The sequence below is a fragment of the Pogona vitticeps genome, chromosome 1 (genome assembly GCF_051106095.1).
Source record: "Pogona vitticeps strain Pit_001003342236 chromosome 1, PviZW2.1, whole genome shotgun sequence".
NCBI classification, from domain to species: domain Eukaryota; kingdom Metazoa; phylum Chordata; class Lepidosauria; order Squamata; family Agamidae; genus Pogona; species Pogona vitticeps.
The window spans coordinates 340,512,814-340,538,504 of record NC_135783.1 but is presented as its reverse complement, the minus strand read 5'-3'; the positions used below and the strand labels follow the sequence as shown (position 1 = coordinate 340,538,504).

General features: G+C 42.7%; 1 protein-coding gene and 1 long non-coding RNA gene across 2 annotated transcripts in view; both read right to left on the bottom strand.

Annotated features, from left to right (window-relative positions):
• Positions 1-4,829: 4,829 nt before the first annotated feature.
• Positions 4,830-9,702, bottom strand: LOC144586104 (uncharacterized). The gene is made up of 2 exons (XR_013540837.1): positions 6,171-9,702; positions 4,830-5,106 (listed from the first exon to the last, which is right to left on the bottom strand). It is a non-coding gene; the product is annotated as an uncharacterized LOC144586104 (long non-coding RNA).
• Positions 9,703-12,349: 2,647 nt separating this feature from the next.
• AMN (amnion associated transmembrane protein) overlaps positions 12,350-25,691 on the bottom strand; it is a 111,691-nt gene continuing 98,349 nt past the window's right edge. Inside the window, exons 10-12 of the mRNA XM_020793608.3 lie at positions 24,663-24,837; positions 18,253-18,373; positions 12,350-17,281 (exon numbers count right to left, since the gene is read on the bottom strand). Of these exons, the coding sequence (XP_020649267.3) occupies positions 17,171-17,281; positions 18,253-18,373; positions 24,663-24,837 (407 nt within the window). The 3' untranslated portion in view covers positions 12,350-17,170. The remainder of the gene's footprint in view (positions 17,282-18,252; positions 18,374-24,662; positions 24,838-25,691) is intronic.

Genomic DNA, 25,691 nt, shown 5'->3' with positions numbered 1-25,691 from the left:
GCAGATTTGACTTGAGAACATTTTGACTTGAGAACTGCCTTCCAATACGGATTAAGTTCTCAAGTCAATACCCCACTGTAACAGCTTTTAAGGGATGCTTGCTATTTTTTCTTTAAATTGGTGCAATATTTAATATTTTAATTACTTCAGAAAAATCAGCTGGAAGGGTGATGAATCTGACATTATATCAAGGTGTTAAAATTCCTTACATCTCATGAGATGGATTCTAGTCCACAAAACCTTATGCTCACAATAAATTGGTCAGTCTTTAAAATGCCACAAGATTCTTTGTTGGCTTTACTATATTAGAGTAATGGTTACCCCCTCTGGAGTTTAACAATGTGGATCATAACATTTCATTGTGCAGAATTTATTCCAGGTTGCATTATGGTCATAACACCAGTCGAAAAGGAATCCAGATAAATGTGATATCTAAAGCAGCAGTGAGATGGCAGTGAAGAATATGTGAGAAGGCTGAATGTTAAATTGTCTTATCATCTTGTACCTGGAGGCAATGTTTACCTGAACAGTTGCTAATTTACTACAGTGTTTTGGGACAAATGACGACTGGTGGATGTGCCTCAGCAACAATTAGTTGATCTTATCCCATTACAGTGATATTTGCCTTCATTAATTGATAAAAGTAATCATTCATTTTTGACCCAACTCTGGGAGGCAGTGGAAGACAGGAGGGCTGGGGTCACGAAGAGTCTGACAGGACTTAATGACTAAACAACAACAATCATTAATTGTTTTCCTGCCCCCCCCCCAAGAAATTTACAACAAAAGGTATCTGAAATATTCTTTAAAAGCAGATAGCAAAATATAGCCTTAAAAAACAAAGGCCAGATGAGTTTTGGCTACCTTGCAGACGTTCCACAAAGATGGAGCCAACCTGCCTTTCCTCTAGCAGGAATTTGACAATTGAGCTGCTGCTACAAAGAAAGCTCTGTCTAGGACAGGTAAAGGTTCCCCTTGACATTTACTCCAGTTGTGTCTGACTCTAGGGGGCCGTACTCATCCCTGTTTCCAAGCCATAGAGCTAGCATTTTTTGTCTGTAAACAGTTTTTGTGGTCATGTGGCCAGCATGACTAGACACGGAATGCCGTTACCTTCCCACCGTGGTGGTACCTATTTATCTACTCGCATTTGCATGCTTTCAAACGTCTACGTGGCAGGAGCTGGGACAAGCGAAAGGAGCTCACTCTGTCGTGTGGATTTGATCTTACAACTGCTGGTCTGCCAACCTTGCAGCACAGAGGCTTCTACAGTTCAACCCGCAGCGCCACCACTTCCCTTAAGCTCTGTCTACATGATTATATACTTGCCATTTTGGAATATTGGGCGATACAACAGGGCCTCTGGAGAGGCTCATACCCAAGAGTTGGTCTTTTAGATCTTCTGGCCCAGAGTCATTCAAGGTTTTGTAGGTCAGCCCTACCACCTTTAAGAGATATCTTAATGAATCAGTGCTCCACATTCATCCAGACACAACAGATTGGGGGGAGGGGCATTGCTTTGTTAGTTTTAACACTGACACTAAGTGCCAAGCTTGATGGCATTTACAGTCCAACATGTGAAACACTTGGTTTTGCCTAGCTTTGTTCTACAAGGGGTGGGAAAACACAACCCAGCAGTGAAATTAGGTTTCAGAAGAGTTGCTGGATCTATCTTGCTGCTGAGCAAGACCAAAGGATAAAGATCAGGAATGGAATACCAACCAATTTTAGTTTAAATCAGTAGTTGTCTCAACTGTGGTCCTCCAGGTGTTTTGAACTTCTGACTCCCAAAACATCTCACCATGGGATATGCTGGCTGGGGCTTCAAGGAGTTGAACTTCAGGAAGCCCACAGGTTTTTACTGTTGGTACTTAAGCCTCAAGAGAGGCATCTCGACTTTCTGGAATCAGGAGCAAGACTTGTACAAAATTCACCAAAGAGTGATGTCATGGGATCATGTGGAGAATCCCAAGGTGTCAACTCATACCTCAAGGGTAGTGGTGGGGCGCAAATCTCGTCCCAAGCACTCAAGTCCTTCTCACACCTTGTTTTAAGGGTAAGTAGACATTCCTTCTTCCATCACAAGCTGCAGTCCTTTGGGGGTAGTCCGTTGAGGGCGGACTATCTCCAAAGAATATTATAATATTTATATTACAGAGTATTATGAAGTTCTCCATCAAAAACAATGTTTTGTGATACCTAGGATATGCTAGCACTAGAAATCAATACTGCTGTACAGGTAAATGGGCCTTATTGATTCCTCTGCCCTCATCTCAAACCTAATTTTGGAGTGGGGTGCAGATGTGGAAAAGGGATAGGAAGCAACATGGAGGCATTTCCCAGAATCCCCATGTTCTCATGCTGTTGCATAAGGATAAGAGTGTCAGTCTTCAACCTGTCAAGTGATGGACAACTCCCGGAGCAGGGGAACCATTGCATGGCTTTTCTCATTTGGATTTATTTATTTTATTTTAATTTATTTATTTATTTATTGCATTTATATGCCGCCCATCCAGACATGGGGCATAGTTTGAAATGCTAGGGTATACTAGAATGCTTGCATTTCACTGTTTATGAATTCCTCATTCCACTGGTTCGGACATTATCCCACCACTGTTTCTTACTCTGTAGGGCTACGTCCACCGTGTGTTAGGCAGTGGCGAAGCACAATTAGGGCTTGAAGGATTGAAATCATGGGCCTTTCTGAGTAGCAGAACTATGGCTTTATCTGCCGCCTCCACTCCCTCAAGTTGCCTCGTTCCCTCTGAGTTTAGGTGCAAATCTTCTCAGCAGCTGGAAAAGAAACAGATTTTCCCAGGATTGTCTGATGTATTATGGCAAGCTTACCTTATTGTAACGCAAAATATTTGAGGGTGGTTTGATCCTTAGATTCAGAGCCATTAACATTACAAACGAACCCACTTGCATGATGCACCAATCAAGAGCCTTGTGATGCAGTGGTTAAACTGCAGTATTGCAATGAAGACTCTGCTCACAACTGGAGTCTCAACCTGGACTGAGGTTAGCCAGGTCAAGGTTGACTCAACGTTCTGTTCTTCCAGGGTCAATAAATTGCGTACCCAGCTTGCTGTGGGTAAGGAGCAATGTGTAATCCGCATAATTAAATTGTAAACACCAAGAGAGAGCCTTGAGCACTATGGGCTTTAAGAGCTTTAAGCACTATAAGCAATACACTTTTCTTTGCTTATCCATTTGTTGTAATTTCCTTATTTTTTTTTAAAAAAATTGCCTTTTTGAAAGTATGTTTTGTATGAAGGTGTGTCATTGTAATCTTGTTAATCGTATTAAAAGTGGTTGCTGTTCACAGACTTAGCCAGAAGGGGGAGCACTGAGGGGGGAAAAGAACTCTTCTTTCCAACCATTTCACGTTCTCTTCTGGCTCCCAGTAGGACAATACATCATCCGAAGGCAAAACCCATTACCAAAGCAATCTCTCCCCCATCCTCACGTCAGAGCACTCAGGATAATATCAGCCACCGATAGGCTTGTTCCCTATGCACTACGTGCTTGAGGCTGCTGCGGTGTAAACTAGCAAAAGAGGCTATTTTAAGGTCAGTTTTCAGCCGGTGAACTATAGTGGATGAGATAAACCACCCATCGCTCTTCCGACCGCTCAGTCATCTGTCTCCTTTTGCAAAAAGGACCAACTATTGCCCAGCGGGAAGGAGAAGCTGCATCGTCAGCGAGCAAAGAGACTTGTAAGTAGAGAGCACACTGGCACACCGGCCGTGTCTCTCTGCCAACAAACTACATGGCTTCAAGACCAAACTCGACATTAGAAGCAGTTCAATGTTAAAGCGGAAATCACATCTAGTTTACCAAGAAACAGAATCCAGACAAGCTTCTGCATCTGTGAAATGAGACTTGCAAGGAGAGCGCCCGTATGTCCTAAAGACCGAGCACAGAAGAACAACAGAAAAGTAATTTTCAAATTAAGGAAAGCTGCTGCTTAGGCAATCACACACAATCAGCACTTAAGAAGTTCCCTCTTCTAATGATCAAACTGGGCTTCTTAATGCCATACCAGCACTGAACATGCAAATTTCATCTGGTTTCAGAAGTGATGAAAAGTGTGGAATGGTTAGGACTTGAATGGGGAACTGCCAGGGAATGCTGGCGATCTCCAGAAAGGAGCCAATACAGGAACCCTGGACAGCCACTGCAACACAGAGTCAATACTTAGTGGCCTAGCAGAGGAACAAAGCTTCTGGCTAGGTATAAAGCAGCTTTCGAGTGCCCAAATGTCATTAGTTCAGCATTTGTTGTTGTTTAGTCGTTAAGTCATGTCTGATTCTTCGTGACCCCAAGGACCAGAGCACGCCAGGCTCTCCTGTGAGCACTCAGGGTTGATTTCCTTCACAATGGATAGTTTTGTTCTCCTTGCAGTCCAGGGGACTCTCAAGAGGCTCCTCCAGCACCACAATTTAACCTATACATTACAGACAGCACATCATTAGAAACGAGTGTTTCTTAAGTGCTGGATGCATCTGACTTCACATCAGGAGTTTGTTGTTTGCAAATTGTCTTGCATGTTTTAGTGACTGGTCTTCTGGTAATAAGCATGAGGTTCACCTGCAAGTCTATTTTTTCAAATGTGAAGGTCTGCTAGAATCTCATATCTGGAACGGCTGGTGTATTTGGGGTAGTGAACTTTAAAAAAGCGATTTTTCAGGTTCTGTTTGGGGTGATGTCCTGATGCTTTGAATTCTGTCATGTTTCACCTGAAGTGTGTAATTAAAGAGCAGTTACTCCTTCCATCAAAGTAATCATCATCACTACCACCACCATCTTAGAACTTCAGAACTGGAGGGGACCCTATATAGATCATTAAGTCCAGCTCTGAGGCATAGAGGGGAATCAAACTCCTCACCTTTGGCTCCACAGTTAGATACCTAAACCACTGAGCTATCCAGCAGTTTGATGTTCCTATCTGTATTCCAGCAGATAAGAACCAGATCAGGTCTGCCTTGGTTCTCCTATGGAGGATGTATCCAAAACAGCAGTTTCAAGCTGTTGATATCTCATTTTCATTTTACTTCTTTTTTTCTTTCTTTGATTCTGGATTTCTCTTGTTAGCTGGTTGGCCTAACAAACCAACAAAAAAGGAAATACGGTGCGGAGGAAAAGGAAAATACCAAAAAACAGGGACACATTATTTTGCAGAGTTTTAAATTTTGGCTAAATTCCTCTAGCTCTATAGGAGAAGTGCAGTGATTCACAGAGCATAATAGCTTCAGGTTTTCCAGAGTCGAACACCCTTTTTTTTCTCGTTAACTGGCACTTACAGTCTTGATAACTCACTCTGAGACATTTGTAATAGAAAAAAAATTAAAAGATTGCATTACTTACAATTGAACAGATCCAACAGCAAACTGACAAACATGACTGTTTTCAGCAACAGACTAAAAGGAACTATTGGTTTGTTAGATACATAGACAATCACCCCAAGCCAGAAACATCCCTCCCAGAACACACCTTCTCCAGGCAGCAGGTCAGAGGGCAAAAACTCCCAAGTTCTTAATAGTCTGAGGTTTCTCAGCCTAATCAATAACAGTAGAGGAGACGTCATGCCTGGTGAAGCTGGCTTTTGAAGATCACTGACGCTGGTGACCCTTCTTTCCTTTTCACTTCCTTCTCCATCCTGGTGGAATGGGCTTTGAAGCCTCATCCTGCTGCAATCCAGCCCTAACCCTGAGAACTTTCTTCGCTATGAAGAAAGGCAGCATATAAATTATAAACAAATAAAATCAAAACTACCAGTCCTCTAATAGGAGAAAGCCAGCGGCGCCCCACTCCCCTCACAGGAGAGGGGCAAGAAGTAGGAGCCTTTTTAACTGGCCACTTCAGCACCTGGGGGCAAGCAGGACCTCCCACCCCCCTGCCACCGCCTGCCTGCTTACAGTTAGGATGTGTTTGGCATTGCCATATGTTTTCCTTGCTAGAAGATTTACCTCTCGGCTTTGGGTTTCTCTCCATTCCGGTGCCCTCGGGCAAAGGCCCAGTTGCTCTACCCTGCTTACAGCTCAGGTCTGCAGTCTGTGTGTTTTCATGTGTCCCCAAACAAAAGAGGGCCAATTCGTTCATTGGGGACTTCCTGCCATCTTTAGGAAGTCCAGCAAACACACACACACACACATGCCCCTAGTTACCTCTCCGAAAAGTTCTATCTCCCTGACACGTTTCTCCTCGGGTGATGGAACATGTCTCCTGCAGGAAGGGAACAGAATGTGCTTTGTTAGCACGCTGACAGAATTGATCACGGCTTTAATTAAAATCTTTCCAGCAAGTGACCTTAAAACTCTCTCCGCTGATGCTAATGCATTACGAATTAATCCTCGCTAGCACAGGAAATCCTGACTCCCAAATACCAAGGGGCTAACCTGCGTTGATTTATGCCGCCCGAAACCCCTTTCTGCTTGTCATACTCTTGCATTCGGTCGTGTTTTGCCTGACACCCTCTCTTCTTAGATCAAAACAGCCTCCTGTGACTCAGACCCGGTTTTGCTGTCATACATATCTATAAGGAAGGATTCTCGTTCCCTTTCACAGAAGCCGTGAGGAGGACTGGAATTCTGCGGCTGAATCAAGCAGCTGTCCCTGTAACCGTTGCTCGGCTTTCTTTCCTTTTCTTCGTCCCTGGTCCTTAATCAGGGTCAGACCCTGATCCACCCCCACCCCACCCCCAGTGCTGATACTCTACCTAGATGAAGACTGTGAAAGCTGAATGGATTTCAGAAAAGTAAATATGACAAAGGGAGAGGCAGGAAAAGCCTCTAAAAATGCCCTTTTCAGGAGAGCTTACATGAAACAGAAGTCTGATACTATTTCTGCTTCCCTGCATTCAAACATTTCTTGATAATTGGTTGGGGGGAGAGAGACATCATCCACTTGTGTTTCTACTTAGAATGACCCATCCTAGAGACCAAGCCTTATGAGGAAAGGCTGAAAGAACTGGGCATGTTTAACCTTGAGAAAAGAAGACTGAGGGATGATAGGATAGCCCTTTTCAAATACAGTATTTGAAAAGTTGTCATACAGAGGAGGGGCAAGAACTCAGATTTCAGCCAGATTTTGGTTGAATATCAGGAAAAACGTCCTGTTAGGGCAGTACGACAGTGCAACCAGTTACCTCAGGAGTTGGAGAGTGCTCCAACACTGGAGGCATTCAAGAAAAACTTAGAGAATCACCTGGCAGATATGCTTTGATGATATTCCTGCACTGAGCAGGGAGTTGGACTTGATGACCCTGCAGGCCCCTTCCAACTTCACTCTTCTATGATTCTATGATCCCTTCCCTTTAAGAGCTGACCCGTGTCTTTCTGGCACAGGACTAAGACATGCAATCTTTTGGGGACGATTCGTTGAGATGCAAAATATCCGCTTGTTCTGCCTTCATAGAGTTAAAATAGATTGCATTGAAAATAAGGACCTTTGAAGCACCGACCGGATTGCAATACATTTAACACTATGGACAGACCCATAAAGCAAGACAATTCACATTGTAGACTTCTCACTGAGGGCTGGAAACCAGAAAGCGCTACGTTTGCTACCTTCCTTGAGCTGCCCTCGTGCTTGTGCCTCAGAAAGAGGCCAGTTACAAAGATCTGTTGGTGGCATGAAAATACGTAACTCGAAAATAAGCATAGAACTCTTAGTCCGATCAGATGGTTATTTAGCTTTTTGGAATACAGCACAGGCTAGTTCTTGCTATTTGCTGATGACCAGACCATGTACTCCAGATCGCAAACCAAGCCAACCCTGCTCGGTGCCTGGTGTAAGTCTCTCTCTCTCTCTCTCTCTCTCTCTCTCTCTCTCTCTCTCTCTCTCTCTCTCTCTCTTTTTTTTTTTTTTTTTTTTTTAAGAGATCTAGCAGCATGACTGTTCTGTTTTGGGGCCAGGCTGGTGCGGTCACAACCAGATGGCAGGGTTGCTTTAAAGAGCTCCTTTTAAGATCACACGCTGGAAAGTGCACTTTCTGGAGTAACCCTCTGATCATACCTTCTGTTACCTTTGTGTGGTACTTTCAGCATTTTCTATTCAGGATACATTTTTTTTTACTTATATACCGCCCCATAGCGCTACAAGCACTCTCCGGGCGGTTTACAATTTAATTATACAGGCTACACATTGCCCCCCCCCCAAGCAAGCTGGGTACTCATTTTACCGACCTCGGAAGGATAGAAGGCTGAGTCAACCTTGAACCAGATACCTGGGATTTGAACCCCAGGTCGTGAGCACAGTTTTAGCTGCAGTACAGCGTTTTAACCACTGCGCCACGAGGCTCTTCATATAGCAATTCTGTAATTTCCTGTTGGGCAACCTTGTGGAAAAGATCTGCACTTCAGGATCTCTGGAAGTTATGATCCTCTGTTGCTTGTTCAGAGGCTGTAGCTAAGCTTACCTCCTATCACAAATCGGGGATGCGCCATTCCTGTTCAGGCTTTTTGGGCTCCAAATCCCAAAAATCTCAAAGGATTCCCCAAGTAGAATTCCAGAGTCTCAGTCCACAAAGACATAACTACAGAATCTACATTTCAGTTGCCCGGAGAAATGGCCAAGACCTCCTGCCAGGCCTTCTTTTAAACCAAGGGTTCCTGATCTTTCTTGAGTCATCATCCCCTTTTATAATAGCCAAGTAAGCTCTGACACACACACACACCCTCCACCAAATCCACATAAGAAGACATTTTAATGGGGTAAGAAAAGCCTTCTTTTGCTCCTAAAGGGTCTATTTCTCTTAAATACACATACTTGCTAACTTTAATATCCCTCTCTGAAAAATCAAGAAAGAAATTATTTAACAACAGCTATGCATGTTATTCAGACAGGCCTTCCCCCCAGTCACCTAAGTTCTTTTCTTTCATTTTTTCTGGTTCTTAATTTTGCCATCTTGGATAGTATTAATTATAATAATTGCACTATGCTAGTCATTTTTTTTACATTGTTTAATGTGTTTTAATTTTTGTAAGCCGCCCCGAGTAGATGTTGTCTAGAGGGGTGGGGTAAAAATTGAATAAATAAATAAATAAAATAAATACAAATATCACAGAGTTACATTTCAATAATAATGAAATTATTGAATGGGAAATGGCATCTAGCTACTTTCACCCATTCAATTTTAATTGTGCTTCTGGCACTTTTAGAAAGTATTTTTCAGACTTTTTAAAAGTTTCTTGTTATTTTTAAGCTTGTAATGTTTGATAAAAGTCTCATTTATCAAACCAGATGTCTCTTCCTGGAATATAAATAATGAAGGATAAGGAAAAAGACAAAACAAAACAGAAATAAAAAAAACGAAACCATTCACCAAGTGACATAAAGCTTTATGGTTCAACATTGTCTCTAATAACAATAGATGACTCTTCAAACATGAATAAGTAATGATGGGAATGAATTACCTTTCAAAAGAACTTTCCAAGTTGCAGTATAGTTTCATTTGAGCAAAGCTTTCATCAGTGTCTCTCGTAATACACTTATTGGCATGGTGATGGCGCTTTTATAGTGGCATTTTAGCTGTTTGATGGGCTATATCCAGGTGTGGTCATCAGTGGGTCCTCAGTGAGCTCCCAGATTTCTGTCCTGGTCCAAGCATCAAGCACCATCTTTACACACAAGAGCTGAAGTAGGAGAAAGACAGACTCGGCCTTACCTGGGTCCCGCATGGTGGTCGGAGCGGCAATCTGGCCTCCCATGCTCCTCTGTGGCTGTCATGGTGGCGGCGCCATGAGGGAGCCTGGCAGAGCAACACGAAAGTGAGGAGTCACTCAGGCAGCTAGGTTTCGGTGGCATGGCTTGGGGGGCATGTCGTATATCCCACAGATAAAGGAGACCCCAGAACCCTCCGGGCTGGGGGTTGTAGTAGAACACCTCTGCAACATTCCCCCCACCCCACTCACCATATGTTTGGTATAGTATAGGAGACATTGAGGTTTCATAATGGTTTCGTTTAGATGGGTTAGGTTTTCTGTCAACGCTACTTTTAATATCCATGTCACAGGTTCATTGACAGTTTAGGAGCATTGGGTGGGGTCCTGCCTGCCCCATTGTAAAACCCCCTCCCTTTGGTGGGGCAGGGGCAAGGGCCAGGGCTGCCCCAGCTTGGGGGGCAAGGGTGGTGGCCCTGCCCTTTGGGTGGCAGGGAGCCACGGACTGGCATACGCCTGCATGGTCTCCAAGGATCTGCCACACCGGGGCCATTGCCCAGAAGGGTCTGGGAAGTGGACGGCTACATCGGTGATGGCACTTGGGTCTCCCAATGGAACTGTATCCGACCGCGATGCTTCGCCGAGTGAACTGCAGCCATAATTCAGCTAACAAAGTTGTGGCCTTTTTACTTCCAGTTTGATGTGTTTCGTGTGTTTATTGTGTGAGGCTGGGGGTCCGGGCCTGCTTAGCCTTAGGCCCACAAGAAGTGCTCATCAAATCTGCTAACAAAACCAGACTAGGAGAGTAAAGTTAGTCTAGTCCGTAACTAGTCATCTAAGATGACTTAGATGAGATGGAGAACGGTGTGACAAGTCACAAGATGAACGCAAAGAAAGAAAAATGTACAACATGAATATCAATCATTTAGATAGAAGGAATCGGGTGCACAGAAATGGAATGAGTGGCACTAGCGCGAAAACAAAAATTGCCCTATATCACATAGGATCATTTGGTCTCTCTAGTCCAGTATGACACTTAGAAGGTCTCCAGGATTTGAGGCTTCTCCCACTTCTTTTTGGATGTGCCCAAGACTGACCCTCAGAATGTCTGCATTCAAAACATGTGCCCCACTGCTGAAATTGCAAATAATTTCCAAGCCCAAACACTAAGGCACACTAAGTGTGATATAGCTGCTAAAAAGGCAAGTGCACTTTCATCAAAAAGTTTATTTCCAGATGATAAGAGTTGTATCATTTCATGCTACTGTCAGCAGACCTCACCTGAAATACTGCATCCAGTTCTGAGTACCACCATTTAAAGAGGTTGGGTAGCGCCCAGAGAAGCATGCTAAGATGGTAAGCAACCTCAAAACTGTGGTCTACAAGGAAGGGTTGAAGGAATTATTACCTTCTAGTCTAAAAGAGATGATAAAACAGCAATGACAGGGCCAATGTTATGGTGATCTTCAAACATTTGAAGAGCAGTCATACAGACAAAGGAGCAAATGTGTTTCCTTTTGTTTTAAACGAGAAGAACCCCAAATCACAAGGGAAAAGATTTAGACTGAAGAAGAAATAGCTGAACGGTGAAGCACAAATGGTTAAATAGTGGAACCAATTGTCTCAGAAGGAGGTGGACACTACTGGCAGTTCAGCTGGATGCCTATCTATCAGAGGTGATTATCTTTTCCTGCATCAGCCGAAAGTTGGTCTTTGATGTCCAAACTCTTGCGATTTTATTTCTGAGCCTTTTTTGAAGGTCATTGGAAAGCTAATCTTCAGTTGTCTCTGCCTCACACATCTTCTGTAAACCAAGTGATGCAATGGTTTGGAAGGAGAAAGGAGGTGTATCTGATTCTGGACAGGAAACATATTGGAGGACAAATTCAATTTTCATCTGAACATCTCCAGTGAGCCATTAGCTTGGAAGCAGGTGTGCAATGCTTTTAAATGCCATAGAGTCGCTGTCACAATTTGGCAGCTGTTGTAAGAGATGTCAAAACGAGTCTCCAAATCTCTGGAAAAAAGGGAAGAGAGCTTCTTGCCATCAACATAACATTTTTTCAAAAATCCAGGTCAGCCGCCAGGGGCTGCCATCAATGAAGGGTCAATGTGCATTCATTGTCATCTGTTTTGTATTCACAGAAAATGGAGCACCTGCACCTTTTAAAGGATGAAGACTAACAATGAAATGCACATGTGAAAAAAACTGCGTGCTTGGAAGGAACATCCGACAAGTAACCATGTTATCTGTAATGGTTTTGGAATAATGAGGGCATGGCAGTGTTAGTTTTTTAAAATCATCACATAAAAACAGTTAACATGATTACTTTTTAGTGCAACAAGAAACATTATCCATTACTTATGAAACCTGAAGAGTGGGGATTCTTTTAGGGATTCTGATCTAATATGTAAATATTAGAAAAGTTAGAAATCACTATGTCGCTATTCCTATAGCAGGCAACATCAATGTACTACTTTAATGAGCAATGGCCATTTAAAAAGTGCATTCTGTTGTCTTGAGGCATTTGTGTAACACTACCAGTGGACAACAAGCATCCCAATCTGTACCTTGTTTCCTTTTTAAAATGTTCACCTTCAGTTACAGGCAAAGGCAGGTTAAGTACGTATAACACAGTTTGTGGCACACGAGTGGCTTGGTCATGTTGTTCAGCTACCGGTGATTTTTATTTGTTAGCAGGCTTGCTTAGAACTGTAGAGCTGGAAGAGACCTTAGGGATCATCAAGTCCAGCCCGCCAAGGAGGCACAAGTGGGGAATCAAACTCCCGACCTCTGGCTCTGCAGCCAAATACCACTGAGATGTCCAGCAGTTCATTTTTAACAATTCCTTTTTCATAGCGAACCTTTGCATTGAGGTTCTCCAGCTGTGGAATTTCTTTCTGTCCCCCATCCTTGTAATATGACGGACATCAACATTAATGATGTTAATGTTTTGAGTGGGCAAATGTTGCTACCTGTTCAAAACTCACGTGGTTGATCAAGTATTTGCTATATTTTGAATCTATCTCATGGTTATTTTTGGGGTCCCCACTGCTGGATGTTTGCATTTGTTATTTTCATATCATTGTTGTTTGATTGGATTTTGTACACCAGTTGGAATTTGTCTAACCAATTTGTCTAAATTTATTTAGTTATTTAAAGACATTGTGAACAAAATCCCATGTCCTATCTGTATCAGGGATCTATCTGGTTCATCATTATGATAGTCTCTTCTGATTCTCTCTCCATCCCTGTTATTTAATGATTTCATGATTGTCTCCTATGTCTTGGTTGTTTCTATGATTACAACTTAATCGTCCCATGACTGCTTCTCTTCACTGGTGAGGAATAGATCCAAGCCTGTTTATTTTTCTGGGCTCCAAGAAGCACACGGGGAATCCCAAGGAAGCTACATGAGAAGACCGCATGATCGCAAGAAATCAGAGAGCTGAAGACATTGAAGTGAAAAACTGAAGGACAAAATCTGCCTGGATAATCCAGGTCACTGGTCCACAACCTTGGACCCAAGACATTCCTGGACTACAACTCCCAGGAATCCTGACCTGCATAGCTAGTGGTGAAGGCCTCTGGGAGTTTTAGTCCAAGAATATCTGGAAAGGAACAATTGATAGAGAATTTCTATAAGAGCAGCAAGGGAAAAAGCAAATGACATTGAAATTTGCCGGTGCAAGTACTCTTCTTCAATGCACAAAAACCACTGGTTGATAGTCTGGCAGGACCTATGACGCCGAGTCCAGGGTAATCGGGAAATATTTGATCTCTTCCGGCTAACATGAAGAAAATGTCTACTTTTAGCAGACTTCACCCTTCAAAGTGCTTTCATACCAATACAGAATGTTGATGGGGAGGCTCTTTAGCAGCGGAAACTACAACATACCCTGAGAACATTCATGTAATTTCAAGCCTTTTGCTGCAACCACTGTGGAATGCTAATTGAAATTGCAGTGTTTCTGTGCTGCTCGATATGAATATGAGGAAGCAAGGAACCGCCACCTACTAAGGCTGTGAACACGGATGGCAGTTTCCAATGGAAACAGTCCACATACTGTATATTGTGCGGTGAGGAAGAAAACAAAGAAAAAAGCAGGTGGTGATTAAGACAGAGAGAAATCCAACAAAACAGGAACTGTGCATACAATATGAGTAACCTCATATTGTATGCATAGCACCGTTTCAGAAAAATCCCATGCTTGTCACTTTCAACAGGATTTCCTTTTTGGGGCTGAGACTGGTGGGTTTCGGGCTCTAAGTGGAACAAAAAAAATGTTTGACTACACCTAGTTTATGACTTCCTAATTTTTTAATTAAGCATATGGGTAGGAGCCAGTCAAAGATGAGCTCTTTGTAAGTAGAGATGAAGAGACAGTTTGGTTTGCATTCGAATATGAATTGGCTTGATTCTCATACAGTGGCCAAAATCCTGTTGCTTAGTGTAGTCAGTCACCCTAGAACAGGCCCATTCAGTCAATAAAATTTATGGAGGAGTTGAGTCGCTAAATGCCAGTTGATACAATGGGTCTACTCTAGGGCTACTACTACATTCAGCCACAGGATTTTCACCAGTGAATGTGCAAACTGAAAAGTTTGCTCCTCCTTCTTCTCTTCACTTTTTAAATTTTGGATGAAGATCTATGATCAAATGTATACAAAAATTAAAGAACAGTGCATGCAAAAATGTGTGTATTACAGGAAATGTGTACCTGTTTGGAGAAAGAGAAACAAAAATGTAGAGATCAGAAAGGTGTACAGATTTTCATGTTGTTGTTTGGTTTTTACCTGGAAAATGTATAGTAACTGATGAAGAAATGAACCAGAGTGAACTTGTATCTCACAAAAGTTGCAGAAACTGAAATAGACCAATACATCAGTCCTTACTGTTAAATTCTATTGATTTCAGTGGTTGAGTTTAAGCTAGAGGAGCAAATACTATTGGCCTCATTTGCTCAAAATTATGTGTCTTAGAAATTGGCACTATTTTCATTGGAGCTGTTTTCTAGCCTGTCTCATTTGATATGTACCCAAATATTTTACAGTACTTGTACATACTTGTATTTGTTTGAAGAGTGGGGGGAAATGAAAATATTACAAATAAAGTATTCTGATCTGGGATGATTGGATGAAACTGTTGTTGTTGTTTAGTTGTTAAGTCGTGGCTGACTCTTGGTGACCCCATGGACCAAAGCATGCCAGGCCCTCCTGTCTTCCACTGCCTCCCGGAGTTGGGTCAAGTTCATGTTGGTCGCTTCGGTGCCATTGTCCATCCATCTCGTCCTCTGTTGTCCCCTTCTCCTCTTGCCTTCACACTTTTTTAACATCAGGGGAGTCTACTCTTCCCTTCAGCTGGCCAAAGTATTGGAGCCTCAGCTTCAGGATCTGTCCTTCCAGTGAGCACTCAGGATTGATTTCCTTTAGAATGGATAGGTTTGTTCTCTTTGCAGTCCAGGGGACTCTCAAGAGTCTCCTCCAGCACCACAATTCAAAAGCATCAATTCTTCGGCGGTCAGCTTTCTTTATGGTCCAGTTCTCACTTCCATACATCACTACAGGGAAAATCATAGCTTTGACTATGTGGAGCTTTGTCGGCAAGGTTGAAACTAACTGCTATCAAATACTGCTCAACCTATACCAGTTTCCTTCCTTCATCATAAACCATGTAATTTACTCCTTGCCCAGGTCCTGCCCTTCCATGAATCCATCTGCCATTAGCTGGGCACTGTTGCCTGGCTGTCAATCACCCCAGATCCTCAGAAATGAATGCTGCTACACTGGATCTTTAACTTCTCAAGCACTGAAGCAAGATCTGGTGTTTTGGGGAATCCTAATTCATTGGAACACCACTTCGGCCTTCCTTGCTTCCCTTTGGATCTGTGTGGAAAATGGACAAATACCCCAACTTCATTTTGTTTTTCTTAATAAACTCTGAATCTGAAGAGCATCCTTGGTTTAAGCACCCATCTAACACTCCTGATGAAACGGTCCATAATTAACTTTGTCTTGATCATGTCCATTGTTCTACCCTAAGAGGCAGGAGAAATTGGGAGGAAACAGCTACATGTTTGGTTGTTGTGCGTTTTTTGGGCTCTTTGGCTGTGTCCTGAAGGTTGTTCTTCCTAACGTTTCGCCAGTCTCTGTGGCAAAGTGCTGTCCTCTGAAGATGCCGGCCACAGAGACTGGTGAAACGTTAGGAAGAACAACCTTCAGAACACGGCCAAAGAGCCCGAAAAACCCACAACAACCATTAGATCCCAGCCGTGAAAGCCTTCACTGCTGCACGTTTCTTTTGCTTTCTCTGCTTTATTTTGACAGAAATTTTAGTTCAGTTTACAAATACATTTTATAAATGACACCGCATAGAACTGCAACCGGTATCATTTTAAGGAACATCGTATTCAGATTCAGCCATCACCAAATTATACAGCGACCAAACTGTGTTGTGCAGAGATTGCTAAAATGACTTCCCCTACAATCTGTTCCAGCTGGACTGTTCTCCTACTTATTGAGGCTCTGCTTGGTGCCTAAGGAATTCAGACTTAACCAGAATTTACATCTACAGTGGGGTCTTGACTTGAGAACTTAATCCGTATTGGAAGGCGGTTCTCAAGTCAAAAAGTCTGTAAGTCAAGTCTCCATTGACCTACAGTGCATTGAAAACCGATTAATCCCGTAACAGGCCGTTTTTGTTCCATTTTGTTTTTTTCTGGTCTGTAAGTCAAATCTCAGTCTGCAAGTCAAACCTAAATTTTGTGGCCAGAGAAGTCTGTAACTCAAAAAGTCTGTAAGTCAAGCTGTCTGTAAGTCAAGGGTCCACTGTAATTTCTTCTTGAAAAATCTGTTTCTCTTGTCCTTAAGAAAATTGGTTCTTTTAAAGAAATATTTAATGCTCATGAAACAATCAAGAAATCCAGTTCTGTACTATAGAAGCATGGAATAATTGAGTTACAAGGGGCCTCTTAGGTGATCAAGTGCGACCTCCTGCTCAGTGCAGGAATCCAAATCAAAGCAGATTTCTAGAGCTGCTCTGCTACAGCTTTTCCTATTTTTGAGTGCCAACTGATAGCTTCCTATAAAGTCAATCTCATAATGAACATCAGCTTTAATGCAAAGTGCCAGAGGAATCAACTCTGACCCTAGGATAAAGCAATATTAAAAAATAAACCAGGAGGAACTTAAAAGGAGTGGGAAGGCACAGGAGATGTCACTGTACTATGCAAATTAAGCCTGGTGTCATATGGATGGTGGGAAAAATACTGATAACATCAGTGTAGAACCCAGTAGGTTTGCATTAAAAAATATTCCATCTGGCAGATTCTACAGTACACTGGTTTCTGTGCAATCCCTAATTAAATGAATAAAATTGATGCCTGGACACAGTTTAATCATCTTCTTGATAACTTCACCTATTGAGATGAAACTACAAGCAAAGGGTATTTGAGCAAGATGCAGACTGAATGGAAAGACAGTCCTCCTTTGACAACCTTGCATTTTAAACATTAAGTTCTGTTTCATCATACAAAGGATTAATGAAATAAAGCTCGTTATTTTTGCTTGCCATCTCCTCCTGTGTCTCATCCACTGAACGAACAGCAGCTAAAACCTAGAAGAGAGAGAGAGACCAAAGTGTTTAATAAGCTTGGTGGGAAAAAAAAATATTACTTGAGAGCTTAAATGCTTTGAAGAGAAAGTAGATCTTCTGAGCTGAAATGAATCCATACTGTCAATGCAGCACTTCTGTCTCACAAAGCAATCCTCGGGGCTGTTCTTCTGCTGTGCACATGATAACCCATTTCTGTACTTGAAAAAGCTGAATTTTAGACTCAAAGTGCTTCTCTCTCCCACCCCCCCAAACCTGTAATACGGATGTAAAGTTGCTGAAGCTGCATGAAATCGCTCCCTTTACACTAAAAGCCAAACTACATACTGTATTGTATTGTGCATGTAATTTATGGTTGCTTTTTCTTCGCTTGGGGGCCCAATCCACACTGGGAATGCAACAGGGACAAAAGGCTAAGTCATGTCCATGCAATGGTCCTGATCCTCCCTAGGATCACTTTTGCAAAATAAAAACACGCACTTGGTCCATTGTGTTTAAGCCTCATAAATCAGAATGGGACATTTTAGTCCCACGCAATCACATTTTATTTATTTAGTTTATCTGCTACCTTCTTCCCAGGGTTGGGATCCAAAGCAACACACCATGTAGTCAGTGACCAGAATGATGTTATTTTTTAATGCTTGCTCAAGAAAAAAATAGGGAAGCCCTAAAGGCTAATTGGAACTAATTAACAATATGCTGGTCTCATGCCTTGTTCTGCACCATGGCTACTCAACCAGCATGCAAGTAAGCAACCAACCATTGCCAGGACTTGAGAGGAAGGTACACCTGCCGAGGCAAGGAAAGCATTGGAGAAAGGGGTGCACTCCAAAACATCATTCTTCCTTCTCTCTCTTCCAGGCTGCCAGCAGGATTTTGGAGAGTTCCTCTGCTTTTTGTAACCTCTGCCTGTCCCCATTGAACAGCTGGCCCTGTCCACAAATAAACAGCGACAGAGAAAATGGGATTCTTACAGCTGGGCTGAGTGGTGCGTCAAAGATGGGGTTATCAAAACCTTTGTTGACAGTTTCTCCAGCAAGATCCAGCTCCTCCTTTTGATTCCACAAGGAGGAAAAAGGAACAGAAGGGAGAGATCTATATATATAAAAAAAGACAAAGGGCAGGAAATCAACAACAGTCTTGCAAAACAGGTAACTTAAGCTCAGATTGGTTCTGGAATCCAGGGAGCAGTCAAACAAAGATTTCACTGGTTCACCATAACGAGGCACCACAGGCCCAGAAGATATAGGAACAGCGAAGATACGTTAGCTGGTCCTGGACTTGTTGGACTGTTGGGATGGGAAAGCCTTGCTTTCTCCTTTCGCTCTTCCTTTTCACAACTTTGATTCTTTTTATTTCAGGGTTGACAACTTTTCACCAAACATTTCAGTCTTGAGTGTGAGTTTCCCAATTACCATATGACCCCCTGTATCCGCAGGGAAGTGGTTCCCACCCCACCTGCATGGATGCTGAAAAATGCAGATTATAGCAAACACTACAGTGGTGCCTCGCTTAACGATTGCTTCATTAAATGACAAAACCGCTATACAATAGTGTTTTGCAATCGCTTTTGCGATCGCAAAACAATGTTTTAATAGGCAAAATCCTATGTGCCGATCGGTTCCCTTCTTCGAGAACTGATTCTTCGCATTACGATGATTTTAAAACAGCTGATTGGCTGCTTCAAAATGGCCGCTGGCTGCTCAAAATGGCTCCCCGCTGTGTTTTGGGATGGATTCCTCACTATACAGGCACTGAAAATGGCTGCCCTTATGGGTTTTCAATGCATTTCAATGGGATTTTTTATTTCGCTTAACGAGGATTTCGCTCTACAGCGATTTCGCTGGAACGGATTATCCTCATCAAGTGAGGCACCACTGCATTTGAATAGTGAACACTATACATAGCATGGTATCTGGCTCCCCCTAGTAGCCAGTTCTTGTACTTCATTGTTAAAAATATTGTTTTGGGTTTTTTTTTCTTTTAATATTTTTTAATATTTGTAGACCATGGAATCAGTAATGAATCAGTAGATACTGATCCCATGGATAAGGCGATCCTACTGTACTAAATTCCTTCAAAGTTGTTCTTGATATGTCCTTGACTTGTTTGTTTTGCAATCAGGCCCTTGGAGCAAGCTCTCCATAGAAGATGTGATTTGGGAGATCATCATCTGGTATCCTGACAACATGGCTGGCCCATTGAACATCATTTCATTTTGAACATCCTTTCAAAATGGTAAAAACGTTTGTCCTCAATGTTTGCTCCAGAACTTTCGTATAACAGGCATTGATGTTGAGGTTTCTCTGAGGAAAAGATAGTATGAACGTGATTGAGCTTTTTTGCACATCGTTGATAGATACTCGTCTCGTCTCTTTTAAACAAAGAGGCTAGAACAACAGCTTCATACATCTTCAGCTTAAAGGAAACATTGATTCCATGTCAATTCCACACAGAGAATCGAAGTCTTCTGAAGCCATGCTGGCTTTAGAGATTTGTAAGGTCACGTCATCATCACTGAGAGTGCAGCAGGAGAGAGGGCCACCCCAGGTACATGGATGTATCCGCTGCAGTAAGGCTGTTCTTATGTTCCTTCAGAACTAGTTCCTCATAAGGCACACGTAGAGCAGGCTGGTACATCACCACTGTCTTATCAGTATTGATCTTCAAGCCAAAGTTGTTACCGCAAAATAGATTGAATTCTGTGACTCTCCAGAAGAGTGGTTGCATTAAGAGGACAATCACTTGGAAACAAGACCTCATGCACTCTGCAAAATTAGACTTTAGCTATGGCTTGAAGACCCCACACATTAAACAACTTCCCATTAGTGTGGCATTGAAGGTTGTCACCAGAGTTTTCTCCTCTGTAAGCATTGTAGAGCGTCACAAAAACATAAGAAAAAGAGTTAGAGCAAGAACACAGCCTTGTTTTACATATTTTGTAACACGAAAAGGATCAGAGAGGATGCTGTGGTCAATGACGCAAGCCTGCATAGCATCGTGGAATTCTTGAATGATATACTGTACGTGAATTTCTTACAACAGCCAAATTTCATCAAGATTTCCCATAGACCTTCCTTGTACCCTGTATCAAAAGCTTTAGTCAGATTTATGAATGTCCTGTAGAGGGTGACTTGCTGCTCTTGACACTTTTCTTGTAGCTGTCGAATGGGAAAGATTCTGTCGGCAGTCCCCTTGTTTTTGGTAACAGGCGTCTCTCCAAAGGCCCTCGGAGGTGATTCAGAAGGACTCCTGCTAGAATTTTCCCACCAGAATTCAGGAGTGAGATGCTTTGGGTGGCCCTGAAAATACTAAGTTCCCAAAGTTTTCAGGCTAGTTGTTTCCATATCTTTCTCGCAACAATCGTTCCCATGGCCCCCCAAACCACATTACACTGGTTCCTGGAACAACTGTTTCCAGATCAGTTCAAGCACAGGTCCCCAATGTTTGGCCATGGGATCCTAAGCCATCATTGCTTACATTTAGGCTATTATTCACCTGATTGCTAATCCTGAAATGAGAGAGACACACAAGTCAAGAGACCTTTCATGTTACTACACTCATACATCAAGAGATTAAATTTCAGAGACTGCTATCCCAGGATGAGGATCATGTAATTGGATTACTGTAACACACTCTATGTGGGGCTGCCTTTGAAGATGGTTCGAAAACTTCAGCTGGTGCAAAACTCTGCAGCAAGACTACTGGCTGGGGCCAGCTACAGGGAGCATATAACGCACCTGTTTCAAGAACTGCACTGGCTACCAGTTTGTTTCTGGGCCCAATTCAAGGTGCTGATCATTACCTATACAGTGGTGCCCCGCTTGACAATTACCTCGTTAGACGAAGAAATCGCTTAACGATGAAGTTTTTGCGATCGCGTTTGCGATTGCTTAACAATGTTTTAAATGGGAAAAACTGCTTTACGACAATCCGTTCCCTGCTTTGGGAACCAATTTTTCACTTAACGACGATCTTTACAGCTGACTGTCGGGTCTTCAAAATGGCCGCCCGCTGTGCAAAATGGCTGCCCGCTGTGTTTTAGGACAGATTCCTCGCATTACAGGCACCAGACAATGGCCACCCTATGGAGGATCTTCGCTGGATGCTGAGGTATTTCACCCATTGGAACGCATTGAGCAGTTTTCAATGTGTTTCAATGGGCTTTTTCATTTCGCTTGACAATGATTTTGCTTAACAACGATTTTGCTGGAACGGATTATCCTCGTCAAGCGAGTCACCACTGTACTGTAAAGTCCTATACAGCTTGCGTATAGGCTACCTGAAAGACCGTATCTCCCTATATGTGTCTTCTCAGCAATTAAGATCAGAAAAGGAGGCCCTCCTCTCAGTCCCATTGTCAGCACAAGCACAGCTGATGGGGACATGGGAGAGGGCCTTCTCGGTGGCAGCTCCCAGGCTATGGAATGCTCTCCCTCGAGAGCGTTCCATAGCCTGGGAGCTGCCACCGAGAAGGCCAGGATTGCCCTTTCCCTGTTATCCTTCCAAAAAAAGCTAAAAACCCATCTCTTCAGGCAGGCTTTTAACAACTATAAATGAATCCATGAGCCCCATTTTAGTAGATAATATTAATATGTTTTTATGTTTTAATCTTTTAATTGTATTTTAAATTGTATATTGTTTAATTCATCTTTTAATATTTAACTTATTGTGTTTTTAAATTGTGTGAATTTTAATGTTGTGAGCTGCTTTGGGTCCCTTGTTGGGGAAATGCAGCATATAAATAAAACTAATAATAATAGTAATGATAATAATTGGGCCTGTACAGAAAAAAAATTCTTTCACTAATTCCCTTTAAAAAATGTTTTATTTCTTTCAGACACTTTTCCCATTTAAAAAAAGAGAGAGAGAGAGGAAAAGAAAGCATAACAATAAATGAAAGCTGTTTCGAAAGAATGCCACATTTTCAAACATACCCCATGGGGCAATGCACACCATATTATCAGCAATGGATGTTTGGAGTTTTATTTAATTGAAATGAATGCCTGTTTTACTGCAAGGAAACACTAATCAGCTTGACACTACCAAAGAAAACAGGCAGAACCCAGGAGCTTTGCTGCCTGGGTGGAAAAGGAAAGACTATTGCTAATGAACAGGAACTGTGCAAACGCACAGTCCGTGGAGCACTGGGTTTGCTAGCTAGTGGAATACAGAGAGAACTGAGATTACTCTTGAGAATTAATCCAAGGAGCATCCGGGACTTTGACTGGAGACTTGCCAGGGCTGTGCCTACATCATGACCAGCCACCATGCCTTCTGCATATCGGCCGTATATTTACATGCCTGTTTAAGAAGCAGGTCAATGACCAGAATCTGTCCTGCTTACAATAGAAGTCAGGGGGCCCAGTGACATAACTGGAGTGGAAAGTGCAGCAGCCGATGGTGGGTAACAGACAAAAGTGGTTACTGACTCACATGCTGGAGCAAAGAGGCATTCAAGTATGCACGCAGGTGGTGGAGGCAAATGCAGTTGGGATCCTGACCCTCTACCTTTAGTGAGAAGGTAGGCAGGAAGAGGCTGGCTGTTTCAGACAAGCCTCCACTGCCTGGCAGACTCCTTCACACCACCTGCAGAATATTGAGTGAAAAAACTCAAAGACTGTCCATAGTGTATCCCTAGAAGGGGAAAGAAAGTTGCAGACTCTGTGTATCTACCTGGAAAATGCTGGGTTGGTAACATAATCTCTCTAAGGAAGGAATGAAGCCATGAAGTCTTGTAGAGAATCATCCTTTGGCTGCAGACCTGTGCTTGGAATGGTTACTTCGGGGGACTCTGCCTCTAAGAATCCTACAGACAGCATTTATTTATCTTATTTTATTTAAAATAAATTTTTTACCCTGCCTTTTTTACCTTGAAAAGGACCCACAGTGGTTTACAACAGCAAAAGACAATATTTAAATGAGTATAGTGGTTAACATGATCAAAAGACTATATTTTAAGCACAATAACTCAGGGAGCCTTTTTGTTTGAAAAACTAACTTTCCCAAGTTCTAGTCCACCCAAAGAAGAAGCAAAATAACAGCTTTGATTGGGAACTAGAGAGACAAACACCTTTCAGTCTTGTTTTCATCGCATTCCATCAGTGTTTTCACATCATCCGAGTTCTCCTTTTTTTTTCTGCATGGAAATCTGTGCTGATTTGGGTGTTGACTTTTCCTAATGTATACCTTTTTATTGAATTTTCCTCACCGAATAAAGAGTGTTTGTGAGCGTTCTTCAAATGTTCATCGTTTTCACTGTGTGCATTTTCTTGTCAGGTTTCCTTTCCTTCGGATGAACAAGCGTATGTCTGCTTTTGTTATTGTTTCACAGGTTATGAAGTGGATTCATTCATAAATTTCTTTGTCATTCCTACTGGAAATTTAATGTCTTTGTCACTTTGCATCCCTGGCATTTAGCCAGCCATTTCAATTCCCATAGACTATGTTCTTTTGGCCCCAAAGAAGGAGAGACATCTCCTGATCATCCCACTATCATCTTCTCTTATTGGTCTTGAAAGTCTACCAGATGGGCGGAACCAGAGGCAGATATGGAGGTGGCATCATAGAGGGTGTAGTACTGCCAAAACAAAAATCCCAACTATGGCTGTCATGTCACTGAGTTGATTTGCAATCATCTTCTATGGGGGAATCGGGAACCTGAAGTCCTGAGGCTGAACCTGGTCTTTCTAGGGTCCCAGTCTGACCTTCCCCTGGTGGCCACGTCTCTTCCACAGGACACCATCCCTTGATGGTTTCCAGCTCTGATGTAGGATTTTTTCTTGTTCCAAACCGTGGAAATGCCTCTGTTTACTTCAGGAGCTTTCAACCAAGAACATATTAGCACCCGCTGTGTGTTGGCTACAAGTCTTCAACAATCTCAGTACTTGAAAATGCTCAGGAATCTCCAGTCTTACTGGGAGGTATATGGGGGAGATGGAAAAGGTGATAGCAATAAGCAGGTACTGATTGTCACTGAGAAGGTGGAAAAGACTTCTTCTCTATCGCTCCAGAAGTAGGAAATGAGCACCCTGGGTGGAAATGGCAGTAAAGTAGCTTTTGACCCTGCAAAATGCATGGATCTTCCTCATGGCAAGAGGCATTCAGCTATGGAATGGACAGTCTCTGGAGGTGGTGGCTCTTCTTTGGTGGAGGCTGAGTAACCTATCGGATGGATGGATGGATGGATGGATGGATGGATGGATGGATGGATGGATGGATGGATGGATGGATGGATGGATGGATGGATGGATGGATGGATGGATGGATGGATGGATGGATGCAACCATTTTCCACATGCTCCCCACTGTGCATTCTTAAACAATAGAGTCCCAGGAATACCTTCCCCACCTCCCACTCCAAATTTATAAATCAATCCTCTTACCTTAAGGGCCCTTTCCTGTAAAGTACCAGGACAATTCCCAGCAGCAGCAGTATAACCAGGAGACCAACAACTACCCCAACGATTATAGCCCCAGGAGAGCTCCCTGCTCCCTGACCACTCCAGTGGCTGCCTGTGGCTGACTGTAAGCTGTCTGCCACGATGCTGAAGGATTCGCCTGCAAAGTGGTGCATACATTTTAGTTCGGATCAGACACCCAATAGCTTTGCATGAGATACATCTCTTTGCTAGTTCACCCAACTCAAGAGGTTCTCAAGGAGGCACAGTGGGGAATTGAACTCCAAACCAAACCATTGAGCTATCCAGCAGCTCAAATCAACAAGAGTTCCCAGAATGACCAACACAGCAGCAGATAACCCTTAATCCACTCACAATGCTCCTTCTAGGAATAAAGAATCAAGAACTCTATGTGATTCGTCATTCATTTACACCACCTCCCCATATTTACAAGGAAGGAATCCCATGTGCCCAGTAGGTCCTACTTCCAGGAAAAATCATGGCACTGTTTCTCATTATGGAGCCAGGCATGGGTTCGCATCATGGCCAGTGGTAGAAGCCATGGCAGATGCTCTGAAAATATTAGAAAAGCTAGTGCCACTTTGGTAATAACTAGAACTTGGAAAGAATTGGTGGGGGACTACATTTCCCAGAATCCTTCAACCAAAATGGACTCTACGATGCTTGTGGGGAAATTCTTGGAATTATAATTTTAAAAGTTACCATTCCCCAAGGGGTTCAAATGAGATATATCATACTTCATTGCTAATTTAGGTGTTGCACACAGCATAATGGCACAAGAGGTTAAGCTATGTGAAAGAAGAACCTGGTCAAGAAGCGTCATGTAAGAGGTGCCATTATTTGGCAAGCTGATGGAGCCACATTAACTCTCTTCCAGGATCACAGATGTAACTAGCCGTTTGTTGCCTTATTGGTTAAGCTCAGGTCACATGAAGCAGGCACATGTGGAAAGTGAACGGAGGGTGGGGAGGAACAGTATGTGATGGCTTTTGA